Below are 19715 nucleotides of genomic sequence, written 5' to 3'. Positions count from 1 at the left end.
TACGTTACAGGCCCCACCAGCATCAAAGGGGTTAAGTTACAATTACCCCAATCTCTGTATTTTCTGCTGCATTTGTGAAAACATTCTGCAGGAAGCTTATTGTCATATACACAGTAAATATTGATGCAAATCAGACTAATACAAATAAAAAATTACAAATGAATCCCAAATGTATATAAAAATACAACAAGCTCACAAAATATCTGCATCACAAAACACACAATTTGCCTCAGTTACCTCGTTCTCTCCTCTCCAAATACTCCGCCGCATCCAACAACCGCTGGATGTTCAACATCTGCACACGTTCCATAATGTGCTTTTCTCTTTCAATCCCAGAAAAATAGTGTATATATATATATATGTATATACACACAAACACACACCCAGAAAACCAAGAGCCGCCTGGCTTTTTCTGGGCTGTTTTCTTTAGAGATTTGTGCAAAAACAGAAAAAATAAATAAACCATGAACATATATATATATATAATATATATGAATCTGCACGCTTCGGCGGAATGAATAAAAATCCTCCTTGCAAAAAAGAGATTGGACTGAGAATATAATAAGTTCTGCAGCTCAGTATATAGCCGCCCGCTGGGGGTTAGCTGCATGGGGCGGTTATGTATTTCTTAGTGCATTAAAAAAAAAAGGGGGAAATTAGTTACTTTTAGGGGTTAAATATTTGGGAGTAGTTTTTCTATGGGGTAAAAAAAAAAAACCCAAGCAGGTGAGGGCCGGTGGGGCAGAAACCCAGCCTGGGCTGATACACTGTGTCACTTTGTTTACCTCTTGCTGCAGATAGAGAGGGCAGGACTGAGCCCAGTCCCAAAGGCTGCTGGGAAATGTAGTTTTTCCACCTATCTGCAGTGCGCCCTGTCCTTGTAACCCCTCCACTGCCAGAGGGGCCTGCAACGCTTTGCTTGTGGGCAAGACACGGGGGGGGGGGGGGGGGGTGGGGGGGGTTGGGAAGTGCAATATTTACGCTAGGAAAAGGTTTACTAAAAAAAAAATCATCACTCACTTTGGCAAGGAAACGGGGCTGTAAATATACAAGTAGTGGTTCTGTGGGACTGTAAATATACAAGCAGTGGGACTGTAAATATACAAGTAGTGGTTCTGTGGGACTGTAAATATACAAGTAGTGGTTCTGTGGGACTGTAAATATACAAGCAGTAGTTCTGTGGGACTGTAAATATACAAGCAGTAGTTCTGTGGGACTGTAAATATACAAGCAATGGGACTGTAAATATACAAGTAGTAGTTCTGTGGGACTGTAAATATACAAGTAGTGGGACTGTAAATATACAAGTAGTAGTTCTGTGGGACTGTAAATATACAAGTAGTAGTTTTGTGGGACTGTAAATATACAAGTAGTAGTTCTGTGGGACTGTAAATATACAAGTTGTGGTTATGTGGGACTGTAAATATACAAGTAGTGGGACTGTGGGACTGTAAATATACAAGTTGTGGTTATGTGGGACTGTAAATATACAAGTAGTGGGACTGTGGGACTGTAAATATACAAGTTGTGGGACTGTAAATATACAAGTAGTGGGACTGTGGAACTGTAAATATACAAGTAGTGGTACTGTGGGACTGTAAATATACAAGTAGTAGTTCTGTGGGACTGTAAATATACAAGCAGTGGGACTGTGGGACTGTAAATATACAAATAGTGGTTCTGTGGGACTGTAAATATACAAGTTGTGGGACTGTAAATATAAAAGTAGTAGTTCTATGGGACTGTAAATATACTAGCAGTGGGACTGTGGAACTGTAAATATACAAATAGTGGTTCTGTGGGACGGTAAATATACAAGTTGTGTTACTGTGGGACTGTAAATATACAAGTTGTGGTTCTGTGGGACTGTAAATATACAAGTAGTGGTTCTGTGGGACTGTAAATATACAAGTAGTGGTTCTGTGGGACTGTAAATATACAAGTTGTGGTTCTGTGGGACTGTAAATATACAAGTAGTGGGACTGTAAATATACAAGTTGTGGTTCTGTGGGGCTGTAAATATAGAAGTTGTGGTTCTGTGGGGCTGTAAATATACAAGTAGTGGTTCTGTGGGACTGTAAATATAGACGTTGTGGTTCTGTGGTCTTGTAAATATTCAAGTAGTGGTTCTGTGGGACTGTAAATATACAAGTAGTGGGACTGTAAATATACAAGTTGTGGTTCTGTGGGACTGTAAATATACAAGTAGTGGGACTGTGGGACTGTAAATATAGAAGTTGTGGTTCTGTGGGACTGTAAATATACAAATAGTGGTTCCGTGGGACTGTAAATATACAAGTAGTGGTTCCGTGGGACTGTAAATATACAAGTAGTGGTTCCGTGGGACTGTAAATATACAAGTAGTGGGACTGTAAATATACAAGTAGTGGGACTGTAAATATACAAGTAGTGGGACTGTAAATATACAAGTAGTGGGACTGTAAATATACAAGTAGTGGTTCCGTGGGACTGTAAATATACAAGTAGTGGGACTGTGGGACTGTAAATATACAAGTAGTGGGACTGTAAATATACAAGTAGTGGGACTGTAAATATACAAGTAGTGGGACTGTGGGACTGTAAATATACAAGTAGTGGGACTGTAAATATACAAGTAGTGGGACTGTAAATATACAAGTAGTGGTTCCGTGGGACTGTAAATATACAAGTAGTGGGACTGTGGGACTGTAAATATACAAGTAGTGGGACTGTGGGACTGTAAATATACAAGTAGTGGTTCTGTGGGACTGTAAATATACAAGTAGTGGGACTGTGGGACTGTAAATATACAAGTAGTGGGACTGTGGGACTGTAAATATACAAGTAGTGGTTCTGTGGGACTGTAAATATACAAGTAGTGGTTCTGTGGGACTGTAAATATACAAGTAGTGGTTCCGTGGGACTGTAAATATACAAGTAGTGGGACTGTAAATATACAAGTAGTGGGACTGTAAATATACAAGTAGTGGTTCCGTGGGACTGTAAATATACAAGTAGTGGTTCCGTGGGACTGTAAATATACAAGTAGTGGGACTGTAAATATACAAGTAGTGGTTCCGTGGGACTGTAAATATACAAGTAGTGGTTCCGTGGGACTGTAAATATACAAGTAGTGGGACTGTAAATATACAAGTAGTGGGACTGTGGGGCTGTAAATATACAAGTAGTAGTACTGTAAATAAAAAGCACTTGTATTTTGCAGCACAGCATGTAACTCTTTCCCTGCCACGCTGGGGCAGCAAAGCATGTAACTCTTTCCCTGCCACACTGGGGCAGCACAGCATGTAACTCTTTCCCTGCCATGCTGGGCAGCAGAGAATGTAACTCTTTCCCTGCCACACTGGGCAGCACAGAATGTAACTCTTTCCCTGCCACGCTGGGCAGCAGAGAATGTAACTCTTTCCCTGCCACGCTGGGGCAGCACAGAATGTAACTCTTTCCCTGCCACGCTGGGGCAGCACAGCATGTAACTCTTTCCCTGCCACGCTGGGGCAACTCAGAATGTAACGCTTTCCCTGCCACGCTGGGGCAGCAAAGCATGTAACTCTTTCCCTGCCACACTGGGGCAGCACAGCATGTAACTCTTTCCCTGCCATGCTGGGCAGCAGAGAATGTAACTCTTTCCCTGCCACGCTGGGGCAGCACAGAATGTAACTCTTTCCCTGCCACGCTGGGGCAGCACAGCATGTAACTCTTTCCCTGCCACGCTGGGGCAACTCAGAATGTAACGCTTTCCCTGCCACGCTGGGGCAGCAAAGCATGTAACTCTTTTCCTGCCACACTGGGGCAGCACAGCATGTAACTCTTTCCCTGCCATGCTGGGCAGCAGAGAATGTAACTCTTTCCCTGCCACACTGGGCAGCACAGAATGTAACTCTTTCCCTGCCACGCTGGGCAGCAGAGAATGTAACTCTTTCCCTGCCACGCTGGGGCAGCCCAGAATGTAACTCTTTCCCTGCCACGCTGGGGCAGCCCAGAATGTAACTCTTTCCCTGCCACGCTGGGACAGCACAGAATATAACCCTTTCCCTGTCACGCTGGGGCAGCACAGAATGTAACCCTTTCCCTGCCACGCTGGGGCAGCACAGCATGTAACTCTTTCCCTGCCACGCGAGGGCAGCACAGAATGTAACTCTTTCCCTGCCACGCGAGGGCAGCACAGAATGTAACTCTTTCCCTGCCACGCTGGGGCAGCACAGAATGTAACTCTTTCTCCCTGCCACGCTGGGGCAGCACAGCATGTAACTCTTTCCCTGCCACGCTGGGGCAGCACAGAATGTAACTCTTTCCCTGCCACGCTGGGGCAGCTCAGAATGTAACTCTTTCCCTGCCACGCTGGGGCAGCACAGAATGTAACTCTTTCCCTGCCACGCTGGGGCAGCACAGAATGTAACCCTTTCCCTGCCACGCTGGGGCAGCTCAGAATGTAACTCTTTCCCTGCCACGCTGGGGCAGCACAGAATGTAACCCTTTCCCTGCCACGCTGGGGCAGCACAGCATGTAACTCTTTCCCTGCCACGCTGGGGCAGCACAGCATGTAACCCTTTCCCTGCCACGCTGGGGCAGCACAGCATGTAACTCTTTCCCTGCCACGCTGGGGCAGCACAGCATGTAACTCTTTCCCTGCCACGCTGGGGCAGCTCAGAATGTAACTCTTTCCCTGCCACGCTGGGGCAGCTCAGAATGTAACTCTTTCCCTGCCACGCTGGGGCAGCACAGGATGTAACTCTTTCCCTGCCACGCTGGGGCAGCACAGGATGTAACTCTTTCCCTGCCACGCTGGGGCAGCACAGAATGTAACTCTTTCCCTGCCACGCTGGGGCAGCACAGGATGTAACTATATGTGTGTATATCTGTATATATAATGTATATAAATGTGTATATATGTACATGCACATCTGTAAACATAGTAATATATACATTGATATGTACAGATTTGTATATGCATACTCACATGTACAACTAACACCCACAGATCTACACAGACACATTGCTATGCACAGATATACACCCATACTGTTATATACACATCTAATACTGTAAGCCTGCATGTTACGTGTATGTTACGCCCTTTGCACACCAGCTTCTCTGAGGCATAAATCAGGGGAACGTGTCAAAGCGATTGTAGGTTACTTACGTGTTATGATTCACCTGTCGTGTAATGTCTGTTCTGTAACCTTCTGCTTAAAGGTGGTGCCTGTATCAATGTAGAAAGATTATCTATATACAGATGTAATTGTAGAATGAATAGGGCACTGCTCAGGACTTCTTGCAAGTCAAGAAATATATATATATTTTATTTTTACATCGGTATTTCGGTCAACAATGTACAATCTACCTTTATCACTTGCAAGAATTCCTGAAGTGCCCTCTTCATTCTACAATTTTATTCAAATCATTCCTGCATTGTGGAACACCAAGGCGATTGAAGTAAAGTAACGTGAGTGCCCTCAATATCCTGTTTGTGGTATGTATGTATGTATTTATATATATATATACAGTATATAGCCTTTTGAATCAAATTAATAGTAGAAAGAATGGATAATGCGCACTTGGAAGAAACAAGACAATATTTCAAGGGAACCTTTCCCGGTGCCTCAAGAGGAAAGTTTTCAACCAGTGTATGCTGCCCGTGCTCACATAGGGATGTGAAACCTGGACCCTAAATGCGAAGATAATTCAGAAGCTTCAGACAACGCAAAGAAGTATGGAGGAGATGCATGCTGGGTATTACCCGAAGAATGGAGAGATGCATGCTGGGTATTACCCGAAGAGACAGAAAAATGGACGAATGGGTTAGAAACCAAGCAAAAGTCCATGACATCATCACACGGGGGAAGAAAGCAAAATGGCGGCGGGACGGACACATCGCAGGAACAAATGACCAACGTTGGACAAAGATGGAACTCGACTGGATTCCAAGGAAGATTAAAAGTCCAAGATGACGAACAAAAGTAAGATGGGAGGATGGGATCAGAAAATGTGTTGGTGCAACGTGGAGAAGAGAGACTGTAACCGCAGGACCTGAGAGATCATTGGGGAGGCTTCATCCAGCAGTGGGGAGACAAGGGCTGAAAATTATATGACATAAATTGTTAGTCCAAATAAAAAAACTCATTTATTCTGCACTATCGCAACTGGACTAACACAGCTATTTCCGTTTTATTTTATATATATATAAATTAGAGTTGCATGTATCTATGTGGATATATATTCAAATTATTAGGATATAAAGCGTAATTAAATAATGTACCCTAACTATATATAATAAGAAATGGGCACCACCTATTTATAATACCTTGACTAATTAACCCTTCTACCTCGAATGAACCCCTTTGATACCAGCCTAGGAGTTAACGGCTGAGCCTTTTTTTGCTTAAACAAATGCTGTTGCTTTAAGGAGAAGCAATGACATCATTTCGGACTCCATCTCCCAGAAACCACAGGCCCTGCAGCCAGGACACACCCCCCAGACCCCGGCTCAGCAACGGCCAGTGCTCTGCTGATTGGTGCATGAGGAGCAGAGGCCACGCCTGCCCTCCTGGTAGCACCCAATGGGGAGAGAGGAGTTTGTCTCCATGTGGAAACCATGTGTCTGGTCCTGGGAGGAGGAAGTGCAGGTCAGGTGATGCTCCCCTGCAGCAGCTCAATGCACCTGAGCTCTGCAGGGTCACATGAACTGCTGCCAACTGCACATGTAACACATTAACCCAGGGGTGGGCAACTCCGGGCCTCAAGGGCCACCAACAGGTCATGTTTTCAGGATATCCCTGCTTCTGCACAATGGCTCAATCAGTGGTTCAGTCTTCGACTGCACCACCTGTACTGAAGCAGGGCTATCCTGAAAACCTGCCCTGTTGGTGGCCCTTGAGAACTGGAATTGGCCACCCCTGGCATTAACCCCTTTCACTGCCAAAGGCGTTAAAGTAAACAGCGGTGTTAAAAAGCAGGGGTACTGCGGTACTTTAAAGGATAAGTTTTGCCTGTTTTTTTCTTTTACATGTATTGGAAGCAGGGGGTCTCCAGAGCTGAGACCTGTGTTCATTTCAGCTCTGGGGACACCCTGATTTCCGTGGTACTTGCCAGCTGCAGTCTCCTCCAAAGGAAAACAAATGGAGATTTAAATCTCCCTTGGCCCTTGTGACACAACGAGTTAAACCCTCAAGGTACTGGCGACCCCAGGGCATGTGTCTCTGCAGTCGGGTGGTCCCCGGGAGCTGAAAATAACATGCTTCCGCTCCGGAGACTGCGTGCTTCCTTTACATGTAAAAAAAGGGGAGCAAGGTGGGACGGCTGCTTTAATTCAATAAATTCTACACCCGATAAACGTCCTTTTGACCTCACAGAAGAGATTGCACAAGATTTATGTTCCGGGAATAAGAGCTTGTATAATAAAACCCCCTAATGTCTCTGCATGTTCCCCCCTACTGTCTCTGCATGTTCCCCCTACTGTCTCTGCATGTTCCCCCCTACTGTCTCTGCATGTTCCCCCCTACTGTCTCTGCATGTTCCCCCCTACTGTCTCTGCATGTTCCCCCTACTGTCTCTGCATGTTCCCCCTACTGTCTCTGCATGTTCCCCCTACTGTCTCTGCATGTTCCCCCCTACTGTCTCTGCATGTTCCCCCTACTGTCTCTGCATGTTCCCCCTACTGTCTCTGCATGTTCCCCCTACTGTCTCTGCATGTTCCCCCCTACTGTCTCTGCATGTTACCCCTACTGTCTCTGCATGTTCCCCCTACTGTCTCTGCATGTTCCCCCTACTGTCACTGCATGTTCCCCCCTACTGTCTCTGCATGTTCCCCCTACTGTCTCTGCATGTTCCCCCCTACTGTCTCTGCATGTTCCCCCTACTGTCTCTGCATGTTCCCCCTACTGTCTCTGCATGTTCCCCCCTACTGTCTCTGCATGTTCCCCCTACTGTCTCTGCATGTTCCCCCTACTGTCTCTGCATGTTCCCCCTACTGTCTCTGCATGTTCCCCCTACTGTCTCTGCATGTTCCCCCCTACTGTCTCTGCATGTTCCCCCCTACTGTCTCTGCATGTTCATTCTACATATCCCTTAGAGTGTAAGCTTCTTTTCCTAATGTGTACTTCTGTGTTTGAAGCACCTGTTCCCATTATGTATTACATCCCATGTTATTTGTTGCATCTATAACGGCTGTGAATGCTATGTAAATGGACAATGCTGTACAAATAAAGATTTACATACAGTACATACAAATAAATACCTTTTTTCCCCTCTGAAAAGTAAGTTGAATGTTACTTTTTTAAATTAAAAAGTAGTGGTGCTCTGGGTTTACAAATTGCAAAAATGCTGTACCTCCTCGTTCCATCATACCTTGAGCATTGAAATGCAATTAACAACAGCAGACAAGATGTTGCATCGCTGAGTGATTTCTCTGTATTGTATTTTGCTATGACACTGCACTTTCATATATAAAACTCAGTGTTTTTGCAACAGCAGATGCAAGACCCCTTCTAAAAATACCTAACTAGATTAGACCGTATTAGCAAGCACAAGATCTGACTCATTAGTGGGGTCAGGAGGAAGATGCCTGTAAATGGTAAATACAAGAATACAGCCTTTATCCAACTTTCCTTCCACTGCGCTGTCCCATCCCCCACATACAGTACTCATCCAGTAATGATAGCACACACTTTAATAGCACAAGGATATACGCACAGCCCACCAGATACATATATTGTGCACTATAATTCACAGTAGTACAATCTGCTTTCAGTAACAAAAAAAAAAGTGTGGTTTATTAACTTAAAAAGTAGTAGTGCTTAGCAGAAACGTTAAATCAAGGTATAGACACACACACACACACACACACACACCAGATCTTGCTAACCCTGTCTGATTGGCATATACAGTATAGACAGAGAGATGAGTATTTTGTTTGTTAGCTGTGTTGCATATTTACCCCACCTCTGTTTATTTCCCTGTCTGCGGCTTGTTTGGGGTAATTATCTGTAAATCACAGGGATGTAGATTTAGCTGCAGACCTGGGATTCTCACATTGTTCTGCAACACACATTACTGTACTCAATAAAACCTTTAACACCGTTACTAAGTCCCCTCTAATGAATCTGTGATTCTGTACTTACAATAAGCATGGTGGGTTCAAATCATCAACCCCCAGATTCATAAAACAAAGTGTCTGGGGGGCTGCATGTAAACAAGCATATGACATATCAAAGTATATTACAGAATGTTTTATCAAAACTGCATATAAGGAGTCTTCATCAGAGGGTCTGGCACCCACAGGGTTAAGAAATTAAAGGGTCAGATTATTCTATCACAGGAAGACAATATCTATATTTTATGATTCTCAAATCACCATAAAATAAAAATACTAATGATATTGCAGCACAAAATAAATGTGTTTTATTATTTTATCATCACCCTTCAACACCAACAAACTTCTATTTAGCTTTAAGTTTAGTTTGAAACCCAGCCAGCATTGAAGAGATTGATACATATAATATATCCCAAGTATTCAAATAATTGCTGTATTAAAGTCAGATAAACTTGCAGAAAGTCTTCGTAATTCTGTGGGATGAGACCAGATAAATCTGTTAATTTAATGCATGGGCTCGAGTGCTATGGGATGCTGCTGCCCTTATCAGACCCTGTCTCTGCCATCAAACAATAGCCAAGACTGGTCCTGCTATAGAGCTCTGACCAGTCTTTGTTGCATGTACTGTAGGGTTTCCCCTTTACACATGTGTTCAGGTCTTAGCATATTCTAGTTCTTCTCTTGCATTTGTTGAGCAGAGTCCCTATCATGTGATATGAGGCTGGGTCCCTGTGCAGGTGGCAGCAGACTAAGTAATAGCCCCAGGATATGTGGCTCACCCCCCATGCTAAACTAATGGAGTTAACTCACAGACTCATTGTTTTCTCCTCCCGAATCACACGTGCATTTTAAAGGCCAGCCTCCCCATTCTGATTTAATGCTCATAAACATATTATGCTGCTACTAGCCCTGTCTGGCATTAGCAGCTCAGTGTGGCCAGCTTCTCACACAAATGACTAATCTCTTTGTTAAACAAAAGGCAGTTACCAGAAAAGTCCTACAAAGGACCATTTTACATTCTCAGTGCAAACTCACAGGCTTCATTCAGACCCCCTCACCCACACAGCTTCAGTAATAATATCACATAAATAATACCCACACAGCTTCAGTAATAATATCACATTAATAATACCCACACAGCTTCAGTAATAATATCACATAAATAATACCCACACAGCTTCAGTAATAATATCACATTAATAATACCCACACAGCTTCAGTAATAATATCACATTAATAATACCCACACAACTTCAGTAATAATATCACATTAATAATACCCACACAGCTTCAGTAATAATATCACATTAATAATACCCACACAACTTCAGTAATAATATCACATATTAACAATACCCACACAGCTTCAGTAATAATATCACATTAATAATACCCACACAGCTTCAGTAATAATATCACATTAATACTACCCACACAGCTTCAGTAATAATATCACATTAATAATACCCACACAGCTTCAGTAATAATATCACATTAATACTACCCACACAGCTTCAGTAATAATATCTCATTAATAATACCCACACAGCTTCAGTAATAATATCACATTAATAATTCCCACATAGCTTCAGTAATAATATCACATATTAACAATACCCACACAGCTTCAGTAATAATATCACATATTAATAATATCCACACAGCTTCAGTAATAATCACATTAATAATACCCACACAGCTTCAGTAATAATCACATTAATAATACCCACACAGCTTCAGTAATAATATCACATATTAATAATACCCATGAAGCCTGATTTTAAGTGGCTCCCAGCATCTATCTTTGTTAAAGCAAATAATAATTTCCATCTCTTCTGCAAAAGGGTGAGTTATTTTATTTATTTCCAAACTCACAGACTTATTTTGTTACAATGTCTTCTCACCCACACATGTATGATCAATGCATATGTGATTTCACTGATCACAGCCTGATCCTGCCTGCTTGGCATGTCTTGGGTAACAATAGCTGGGCAGCCTTGGGACTCACATCTGCTCTTTGTGTAAATATTTATATATATAATAACTTTTACAGCATTCATTTTCCTTAGGTATTTGATGGATGAAAGTTTGCACCGGTTTGCTGGCCAGCCCCTTGTGCAGACTGCCCCCAGTGTGCAGGATAAGTGTCCCCTGCCTTTGTTCGCCCTGAGGTCCCCCTGTCCCCAGCACTTACTCTTCTTGTCCTGCTTGTCTGCCCTCTCCAGGTAGCTGGCAGCCTCCAGCAGCACGTGCACATTCTGCAGGAAAGTATTGAGGTGCTCCATGGGATCCCCTGTATTCAGGATGTCAGTGAAGGGGCACCTGGGCATCTCTTCCTGAGGGTGCTCAGAGCATGTGCCCATAAGCTCCTTCCTGGGCCAGCCTCGCCTTAGCATGGTTATTTGGGGTGTGATGTGGGGGTCTCTGTGTCCCCCTCTGCTGCAGGGGATTGTATAGTGAGGAGAGCTCGGATTCCGCGCAGGTCCCAGCGCTGCCGGCTCTCCTCCCCTCTCCCTCCTTCTCCCCTCCCTCCTCTCTCCCCCCTCTCCCTCCTTTCTCTCCTCCCCTCTCTCTCCCATCTGCCCCCTATCTCTCTCCTTCCCTCTCTCCCTCACCGTCTCCTCCTCTCCCTCTTCTCCTTTCTCTCCTCTTCCCTCTCTTCTCTCACCTCTTTCTCCCCTCTCCCTCCTTTCTCTCCCCTCCTTTCTCTCCTCTCTCCCCCCTCTCTCCTCCCCTTCCCCCTCTCTCTCTCCTCCCCTTCCCCCTCTCTCTCTCCTCTCACCTCTCTCTTCTCTCACCTCTCTATCCCACTCTCTCCTCTTTCTCCCCTCCCTCTTCTGCTGCTGCTTCTTCTTGCACTAGCTTTTTGCAGCATGGGGAGAGTGTAGGAGGCTGACTCAATCCTGGCTTTAGCCGCCTATTGAAGTGACCAGGGAGGTTGGATCAGCTGCTGTCACACCTAGCAACCCATAGTGGAGACGATGCAGCCAAAGCACTCAGCCATGCAACACCTTCTGTACCATGTGGAAGGGAATGGGGTTGTTTGGTTACACAAAGTCCCATTCAGCCCTGTACCCCCTTCTCTCCCTGAAAACACTGTCACGTAACACATATTGGTAAGTTTAGTGTTAAATACATGAGTACCTCAGGATTCATTTGGAATAAAAATTGATATCAATTGTTAGTCCAAATAAAAAAAGTTATCGCCTAATCAGAGGTTGGGGGGCACATTTTTGGCTGGGGGGCAAGGTGACCCGCCACCAGTATCACGCACCCCACCCAACCAGGCATATTTATTTTGCACTCTTGCATGTAGACTAACACGGCTACTTCCGTTTATTTCCACGTTTAGTGTGACCACCATTAGTATATTTGTTAATATTATCTCGTTTTTGGTTTTGTTTATAGCTGTAAATATTTCCCTTCTATTTCTTGTAACCCTTAGTGGGAGAGAAGTGTTATATACATATACATCAAGTTACTATGATTACTATGGGGAGGGATAAAAAGAGAACTGCGAGGGGTTAACCCGGGGGCGGCTAACTCCAGTCCTCAAGGGCCACCAACAGGTCAGGTTTTCAGGATATCCCTGCTTCAGCATAGGTGGCTCAATCTTCGACTGCTTACAATTCGTTATGCTACACCTGCAGTGAAAGGGTTAAAAAGGTTCTATTTGCTTTGTATCAAACACATCTACTGGCAATTTTGGTTTTAAATTCACAATAACCCTTACGTTGCTGGTCCCTCTCTGGGAGAGAAGGGTCTCAAGGAATCAAGAAAAATTAGCTAAGGATGTTGCAGCGAGTGATTGCAAAGCTGCAGTGATCGGGGGTGTCGTAATTACAACACTTTAATTCAGCGGTGCGCAAACTGGGGGTCGCTAGATTTTTTTTTGGGGGGGGGGGGGCGCTGGCAGTTGCAGAGGTCCCGCGCTCTGAAACGGCGTGAGGCCTTTGCAACCACTACTTACCGAGGTTCAGCCGGCTCCAGGACGCGTTACCATGGCAACGCGGCGTCAAAGGACGCTGCGGGGTTATGTGACGTCGCGGTTGCCACGGTAGTGTGACGTCAAATGACGCCGCGGATAACGCCCCGGTAACGTGACGTCACACGACCCCATTTGACGCTGTGCGAGGTAAGGAGGTGGGGGGTGCGCACCAAGAAGGAGAGCAGGCACGGGGCGCAGCAAAAAAAAGTTTGTGCGCCCCTGCTTTATTTGGTGGCCATATTTAATAGGCCCTGCAAACAGTAATTTTGCATAACAATTTCTCTGACACTGATAGCTGATAATAGTCTATGCTGCATGTTCCCCTCAAGTAAAGATTGCAAATGTTTAATGAATTTGACCCAATGGCTCTGACACAAATATGTCATTCTTGCTAAGTCGAACCTTGACATTTTAGAATAAGTGCTTGTTTTACATGTACAGCTGTTTAGGAATCTGGAACATTGGGTTCTCCTGCTCAGGAAGACCTTGGGTCACCAACAGGTCAGGTTTTAAGGACATCCCTGCCTCAGCACAGGTGGCTCAATCAGTGGCTCAGTCTTTGACTACACCACCTGTGCTGAAACAGAGATATCCTGAAAACCTGACCTGTTAGTGGCTCTTGAGGAATGGAGATGCCCGCCGCTGGGTTAAACACTTACACAGCTTATCACAATGAAAACTAATCATGGCCCTTTTGTACCAGGGTTTTATTAAGTCAGGGCTGTCACATCCATGTGTTTCCATCAGCAAAACCATTTCTGGCCTCATTTGCCGATGTGACCGATTCAGATATTGCCCTGGTTAGTGCCGCACTATCAGGTTGAAACGTTCTGCAGCAGCGGAGATATGGAGACATAAATACTTATGTAACGGGTTTTCTGACCTGGCCTGACCCCACCAATCTCATATTGGCCCCTGTGGTCTAACCAGTCCCCATTACGGTGTAGTGTCTGGTGGTGCACGTGTTGGCTACAGGACTCCTGAGTCTCCCGCATGATGGTGTGTGGGGAGTTGCCAACCCAGACAGGCAGCTGAGGTAGTGTGCTGAGTCCTACCTAGATCCAGTGCAGCGCCTCCACCTCATCAGGATCCCAGCGTGAGCTTGTGGATGGTCCTGGTGAGGAACTCCTCTGTGGTGCAGTCCCCTGTGTAATCACTCCACACTTACACACGAGGGTTTCTTTTATCAGAGTCATCTTTATTGGTACGGTGGGCCAGCTGCCCTCCACAATGGGGTGTATTTAGCCCTCCATTGTTCACCGTACTTCCCTTTGAAAGATATTGTCCTCCTTGATTAGGGATTCCCTATCCCCACAGGGATATCTATTCTGTGCCAGGTCCCTGGTCACAGTCTCCTTATTCAGCTACTATAACATAACCACTTTGCAAACTACTCCTTCTCCTCCTAATCACTTGGCAACTCCTCCGCTAACAACTAACTTTTGATCAGTGCTGTGCCTTATGTATCCTCTGGGGGCTGACACAATTCTGACATCACCAACCAGGGAGTCAAAGCCTGTGACCACTCCCATCCATACATAGGGCACCTCACCAGGGTGTGAGGGCAAACCTCCATGATTACTGCTGGCATGCCCATAACTTACCAGGCCTTACTGTCAGCAGGAGAGATGACTGCAACCATTTTACAGCATGGTTACATTCTCCCCCTGGTGAATCCCACCGTCCCCGGCTGGGACCTAAATTTGCAGTACCTTTCGTCAGGAAGCACTGTAAAATTGAACACACATAATTATCAAAACATCATACATGAGATTCGTAATTATAACAAAACAGTTCACATCGCGCCAAGCACGCCCTAACCAGCAGCCACGAGCCCGCGTAATGCTACTCAGTACCTCCTAATAGTAGTGCCGTGGATCAGGTTTCTTTACCTCCCGACCCCCCATGTCCAGAACAGTTACATGGTAGCTACGCGGCAACCCCCTCTCAGGCCTGTATACTACCCTGTGTTTGTATACACTTCTCCCAATACTCCAAACCCTTATCAGGTGCTCGATCCTTTCTTCTGCCTTACTACCAGTAATGGCACCCCCTTTGTTGACCATGTACTCCTCTATGGTCTCCCTTAACCACCTATCCCTATTCTCCTCAATCTCCTCCATGAGGGGTTCAGGAACATACGGGTACTCCAACCCATGGGAGTACTTGTATTTTGCGATGATCGCCCTTTCAGCCCTACTACTCCTAGTTAGGTTGGCGCTCCCTGCTCTCCCTGGTAATACCCATGATAGGGGCTCATCCGGATCTACGGGGTCGGACAATATGCCAGGGCCCATGGGTTCTATTTCATTTCTGTCTATCATGAGCCACCGATATTGCATCTCCTTTTTCCTCTCGGCGGGCGTGAACTCCCCTCTAGCCCACCAGTAATCTACAATGTCATCTTTTTGTAACAAAAACCGCATGCGGTCCATCCAGCCCACGTACCCCTCAAATAAGGGCGCCCACCAAGGGTCTCCCTAGGCTTCTCGTCCCACTCTTGAGAGTCTCCTTCTTCTGTACCTCCCCAGGAGCATACCCCGGAAGTCCCTACAGAACGGGGCCTGGACCACCTCTCATGCTTTGGGGCCTCCCCAGAAGGTATATCCGCCTCTTTAGGCACCCACCGGGACTTAGATACCTGTCCCAATTGTCCTCCTCCCCTGGAGCCCTCCCCGGAATCAAAGCTGCTCAGTCTTTCCCCAGTCCAGTTCTCACCAACCCCCAAAGATCCTTCCGACACCCCCAAACTGGATGATGATCCCCGGGAACAGGTGACTGGGACAGGGGCATTAGCTAGGGCGTGGGGTTGGGCATAGGGATAGGCAGTCGGAAGCCGCGGGGTTCCGACCCGTTCGCCTTCCTTGGATTGTCCCATACCACTGGACAGTGGTATCGCCGACTGCGTCTCACCCTTCTCCGGTCTCCGCGTACTCCGGTTCTTCTTAATCGATCGGGAGCCACCCGATCGCTGAGACGCGTGTCCTCTGCTTCCGCTGGTTCCGCCGCCTCTACCGGAAACGACGTCATCACTGGAGTCGGAAGCGTCGCCATCTTGGGATGGACCCCCATGCGGGATCTCTTCCTCCACAATCAGGTCCGGAAGTCCCTCTACGCCCACGTGCGCCGTTCTGGCCTGGCACGGCCTCTCCTCCTCGAGCGATGGCATCGGAGCCTGGCCAGGACAAGGGCTATCCTTACCAGTCCGCAGGTTGGGCGTGGATCGCCCGTTGCCACTGGACCCGCCGGTCCCGAGAACAGCTGGGCTCCGCCTCTCCGGTTTCGGCTCTACCGGGGACACCCGACTCCGTCCACTGTCACTTCCGGTAAGTGGCCTTTTGTTCCCATTCCCTCCACCGGACACCGCCACCGGCCAGACCAGGGTACTTGTTGGTTCTTTGGGTCCCTCGTCCGAGGGATCCGCACTTAGGGTACTCGGGGTCGCCGAGCGCGGCGACCGCCTTCTTTTCTCTCTGTCGGTTGCTGGTCCGACCACGTCACATTCCTCGAGATCCGCACCCTTGGTCCATAGTGCACCGGGGGACTCGGCGGACAGCATAGCCGTATTCCCCCCTGGGTCATTGTTCTGAATGGGCACGAAAGTGGGCATTGGCCACAGATATTGGGTGCCACACTGGGGACAGCGCGCCGCCGTGCCCATGGCGCCGCCGGGCAGTCGGCATTGCAGGCAGAGGCCCACTACTGTCTCCGCGCCCCCAACACGGATCACCAGTACCCCGCAGGGTACTGCGTAGGGCTGAGTCGAAACCATCCGGTTTACTTCTGGGGAGCAGGCCATGGTCTTAGTGGGAGCCACTCGTAACACTGGTCTGTCCTGGAAGCTGGTTCCGTGTGAGTGACCAACAGGGGTTGGGTGATCAGCCACTCCTTGGTTTAGCTCCGCCCTCATCTGACACAATTGGAATCCGCCCCCAGTGGTAGCGATTATGGGCGGGTCCCACAATGGGATAGGATGTCCTTGAATTAAGGCCGCATCTCTTTCAGTCCTAGAGGGCGCGGTCACGGATCTTGCGCGCTTTTCCCCAACAGGGTGGGGTTCCTCTTTTGCTGCCAACTCCAATCGCTTCCTTTCAGCTGCTTTGCGTGCAAAGTATCCTTCTTTCTTGCACACAATTTCAGCTGCCGGAACTACTTCTGGTAATGGGGCCATCAGCGCACCAGCTCCTGGGCCCGCGGGATTCATACCCACGGGGCATAGTTGGAAACCACTCCCCCTGGTTGATATTAGGGGAGGGTCCCACAGACTAAGTGGTTGACTCAGCACAGGGGCTGGGTGAGTCACTGTCCATGAAGGCGCGTCCGCAGCTTTCGCGCCATACCCCCCTTGCGGGCTGGGTTCTCCTGTTGGCGCCACTTCGGGCCAATTCTTTGCAACTGGTGTATTTGCAGAATAGTCCGACATCGGCCCACGCGGTCTCCCAGGGAAGCGGGAGCCGCCATTTTGTAAGTCCTTTCCATCAGCCACAATTGCAATGTCCTCAACACAATCCTCCAGGGTGGCGCCTCGTTGTCCTAGACAGGACCAAAACGGTGCGGCCACAGCTTTCACTCCACTCCAGAGCAGGCTTGTAAAAGACAGGTCAGCAACAGCTTGCTCTTCAGTGGGGCGCACGCCACGTGTGCTTTCCCCATCAACCTCCGGTCGCCATTTTGGACTATCCGCACCGCGCGGATCCTCCATTCTTGCGGTCGACATTCTCTCGTAGCAGTTATCGTACATGGGGCTCCTCTCTGCGGGGCAGCCACCACACCGGTACAATAAAGATTTCTCTGATGCACCACCATGTGTACCTAATGTAGGCTGGACTCATGTATGCACTACCTCAGGCTAGGCTCACTCTCTCGGTGTCTGCTGTATCTCCTTCCTCCCAGTCTGTGCTCCCTACGGTAGGAGGTCTGGAATGGGCTAGAGTACTCTGGGGCTTCCATGCAGTACTGGGGCGTCTACCTGTCTTGGTTAGCCTAGCGCAGACCCTCTCCAGGATTCCTGACCATGTTAACAGGCTATCCCTTCTGGCATCCTACCAACTAGCACTACCTCACAGTGACTAGGACAGCTATAGCCTGGCTCCAAACCCCCAACTCCTTTCAGGCCCCTAGGTCGTTCCTGTGAACTGACATACGCCATCAGCCCCCCGGTTGCCCCTAGGTCCGTCCCAACGCAGCACAAAGTGGCAGCAGACACTTCTCCCTGTTTCCCAGTGTGCCTAGCAAAAGCCTGTCCTGTTGACAGATCGACATATCTCAGCAGCGCCTCCAAAATGTAACGGGTTTTCTGACCTGGCCTGACCCACCCAATCTCATATTGGCCCCTGTGGTCTAACCAGTCCCCATTACGGTGTAGTGTCTGGTGGTGCACCTGTTGGCTACAGGACTCCTGAGTCCCCCGCATGATGGTGTGTGGGGAGTTGCCAACCCAGACAGGCAGCTGAGGCAGCGCCTCCACCTCATCAGGATCCCAGCGTGAGCTTGTGGATGGTCCTGGTGAGGAACTCCTCTGTGGTGCAGCCCCCTGTGTAATCACTCCACACTTACACACGAGGGTTTCTTTTATCAGAGTCATCTTTATTGGTACGGTGGGCCAGCTGCCCTCCACAATGGGGTGTATTTAGCCCTCCATTGTTCACCGTACTTCCCTTTGAAAGGTATTGTCCTCCTTGATTAGGGATTCCCTATCCCCACAGGGATATCTATTCTGTGCCAGGTCCCTGGTCACAGTCTCCTTATTCAGCTACTATAACATAACCACTTTGCAAACTACTCCTTCTCCTCCTAATCGCTTGGCAACTCCTCCGCTAACAACTAACTTTTGATCAGTGCTGTGCCTTATGTATCCTCTGGGGGCTGACACAATTCTGACATCACCAACCAGGGAGTCAGAGCCTGTGACCACTCCCATCCATACATAGGGCACCTCACCAGGGTGTGAGGGCAAACCTCCATGATTACTGCTGGCATGCCCATAACTTACCAGGCCTTACTGTCAGCAGGAGAGATGACTGCAACCATTTTACAGCATGGTTACACTTATAAACAGCCCTCCCACCTTATCCCCTTGCAATGCGTGGGACCCAGACTTTATTTCCATAAGCTCGAAATCCCTTTCTGAAAATACATTCTGTTTATTTTGACCCACACGTAAAATCTGTAAGGATCTAAATTACAAGCACGCAGCATGAATAAGGTCTGTGTAAAGAACCATACTAACCAACTGTACCTATTTGGCAGGTACTGTACCTATTTTTTATGTCCTGTACCTATTAAAACCAGATGTACCAGTTGTACCTATTTCTGCCCATCTATGAGCGCTCCCTCTGCCTATCTATGAGCGCTCCCTCTGCCTGCCCCTTATTAAAGTTTAAGACCCTGTTATAGCATCTTGAAGATCAATGACTGATAAATGATGTGTGTTGTAGGAATATTATCATCATATATTTTATATACACACTCGCTCAATCCCCATGAAAATGTGCACAATTGGAGGTCTGTTATGTAGCTTAACACTACAGTGTATAAGAAGCACAATGTAGATAATCAACTGATGTTAACCAAATTGATGTCACTATATTATGTTAACAAGTACCAGATACACTGCGGGAGGTTCGTGTTCATTAAACGAGA

The 19715-nt window shown here is 47.1% G+C and overlaps 1 protein-coding gene across 4 annotated transcripts in view; it reads right to left on the bottom strand.

Moving 5' to 3' along the window:
- The window catches only part of MXI1 (MAX interactor 1, dimerization protein), a 39891-nt gene extending 28290 nt beyond the window's left edge, over window positions 1-11601 (bottom strand). For 2 of the 4 annotated variants that reach the window (XM_075611836.1, XM_075611837.1), the window contains exon 1: window positions 11280-11601. In XM_075611836.1, the coding sequence (XP_075467951.1) occupies window positions 11280-11481 (202 nt within the window). In that variant the 5' untranslated portion in view covers window positions 11482-11601. Of the gene's footprint in view, window positions 1-237; window positions 816-11279 lie in introns of those variants that run through there. The other 2 variants (XM_075611834.1, XM_075611835.1) reach the window with 2 other exon arrangements.
- Window positions 11602-19715: the final 8114 nt, after the last annotated feature.

This window comes from Ascaphus truei, chromosome 8, assembly GCF_040206685.1.
Source record: "Ascaphus truei isolate aAscTru1 chromosome 8, aAscTru1.hap1, whole genome shotgun sequence".
Classification (NCBI taxonomy): Eukaryota; Metazoa; Chordata; class Amphibia; order Anura; family Ascaphidae; genus Ascaphus; species Ascaphus truei.
The sequence above is the reverse complement of the archived record's forward strand: the minus strand, read 5'-3'. Positions and strand labels throughout refer to the sequence as shown.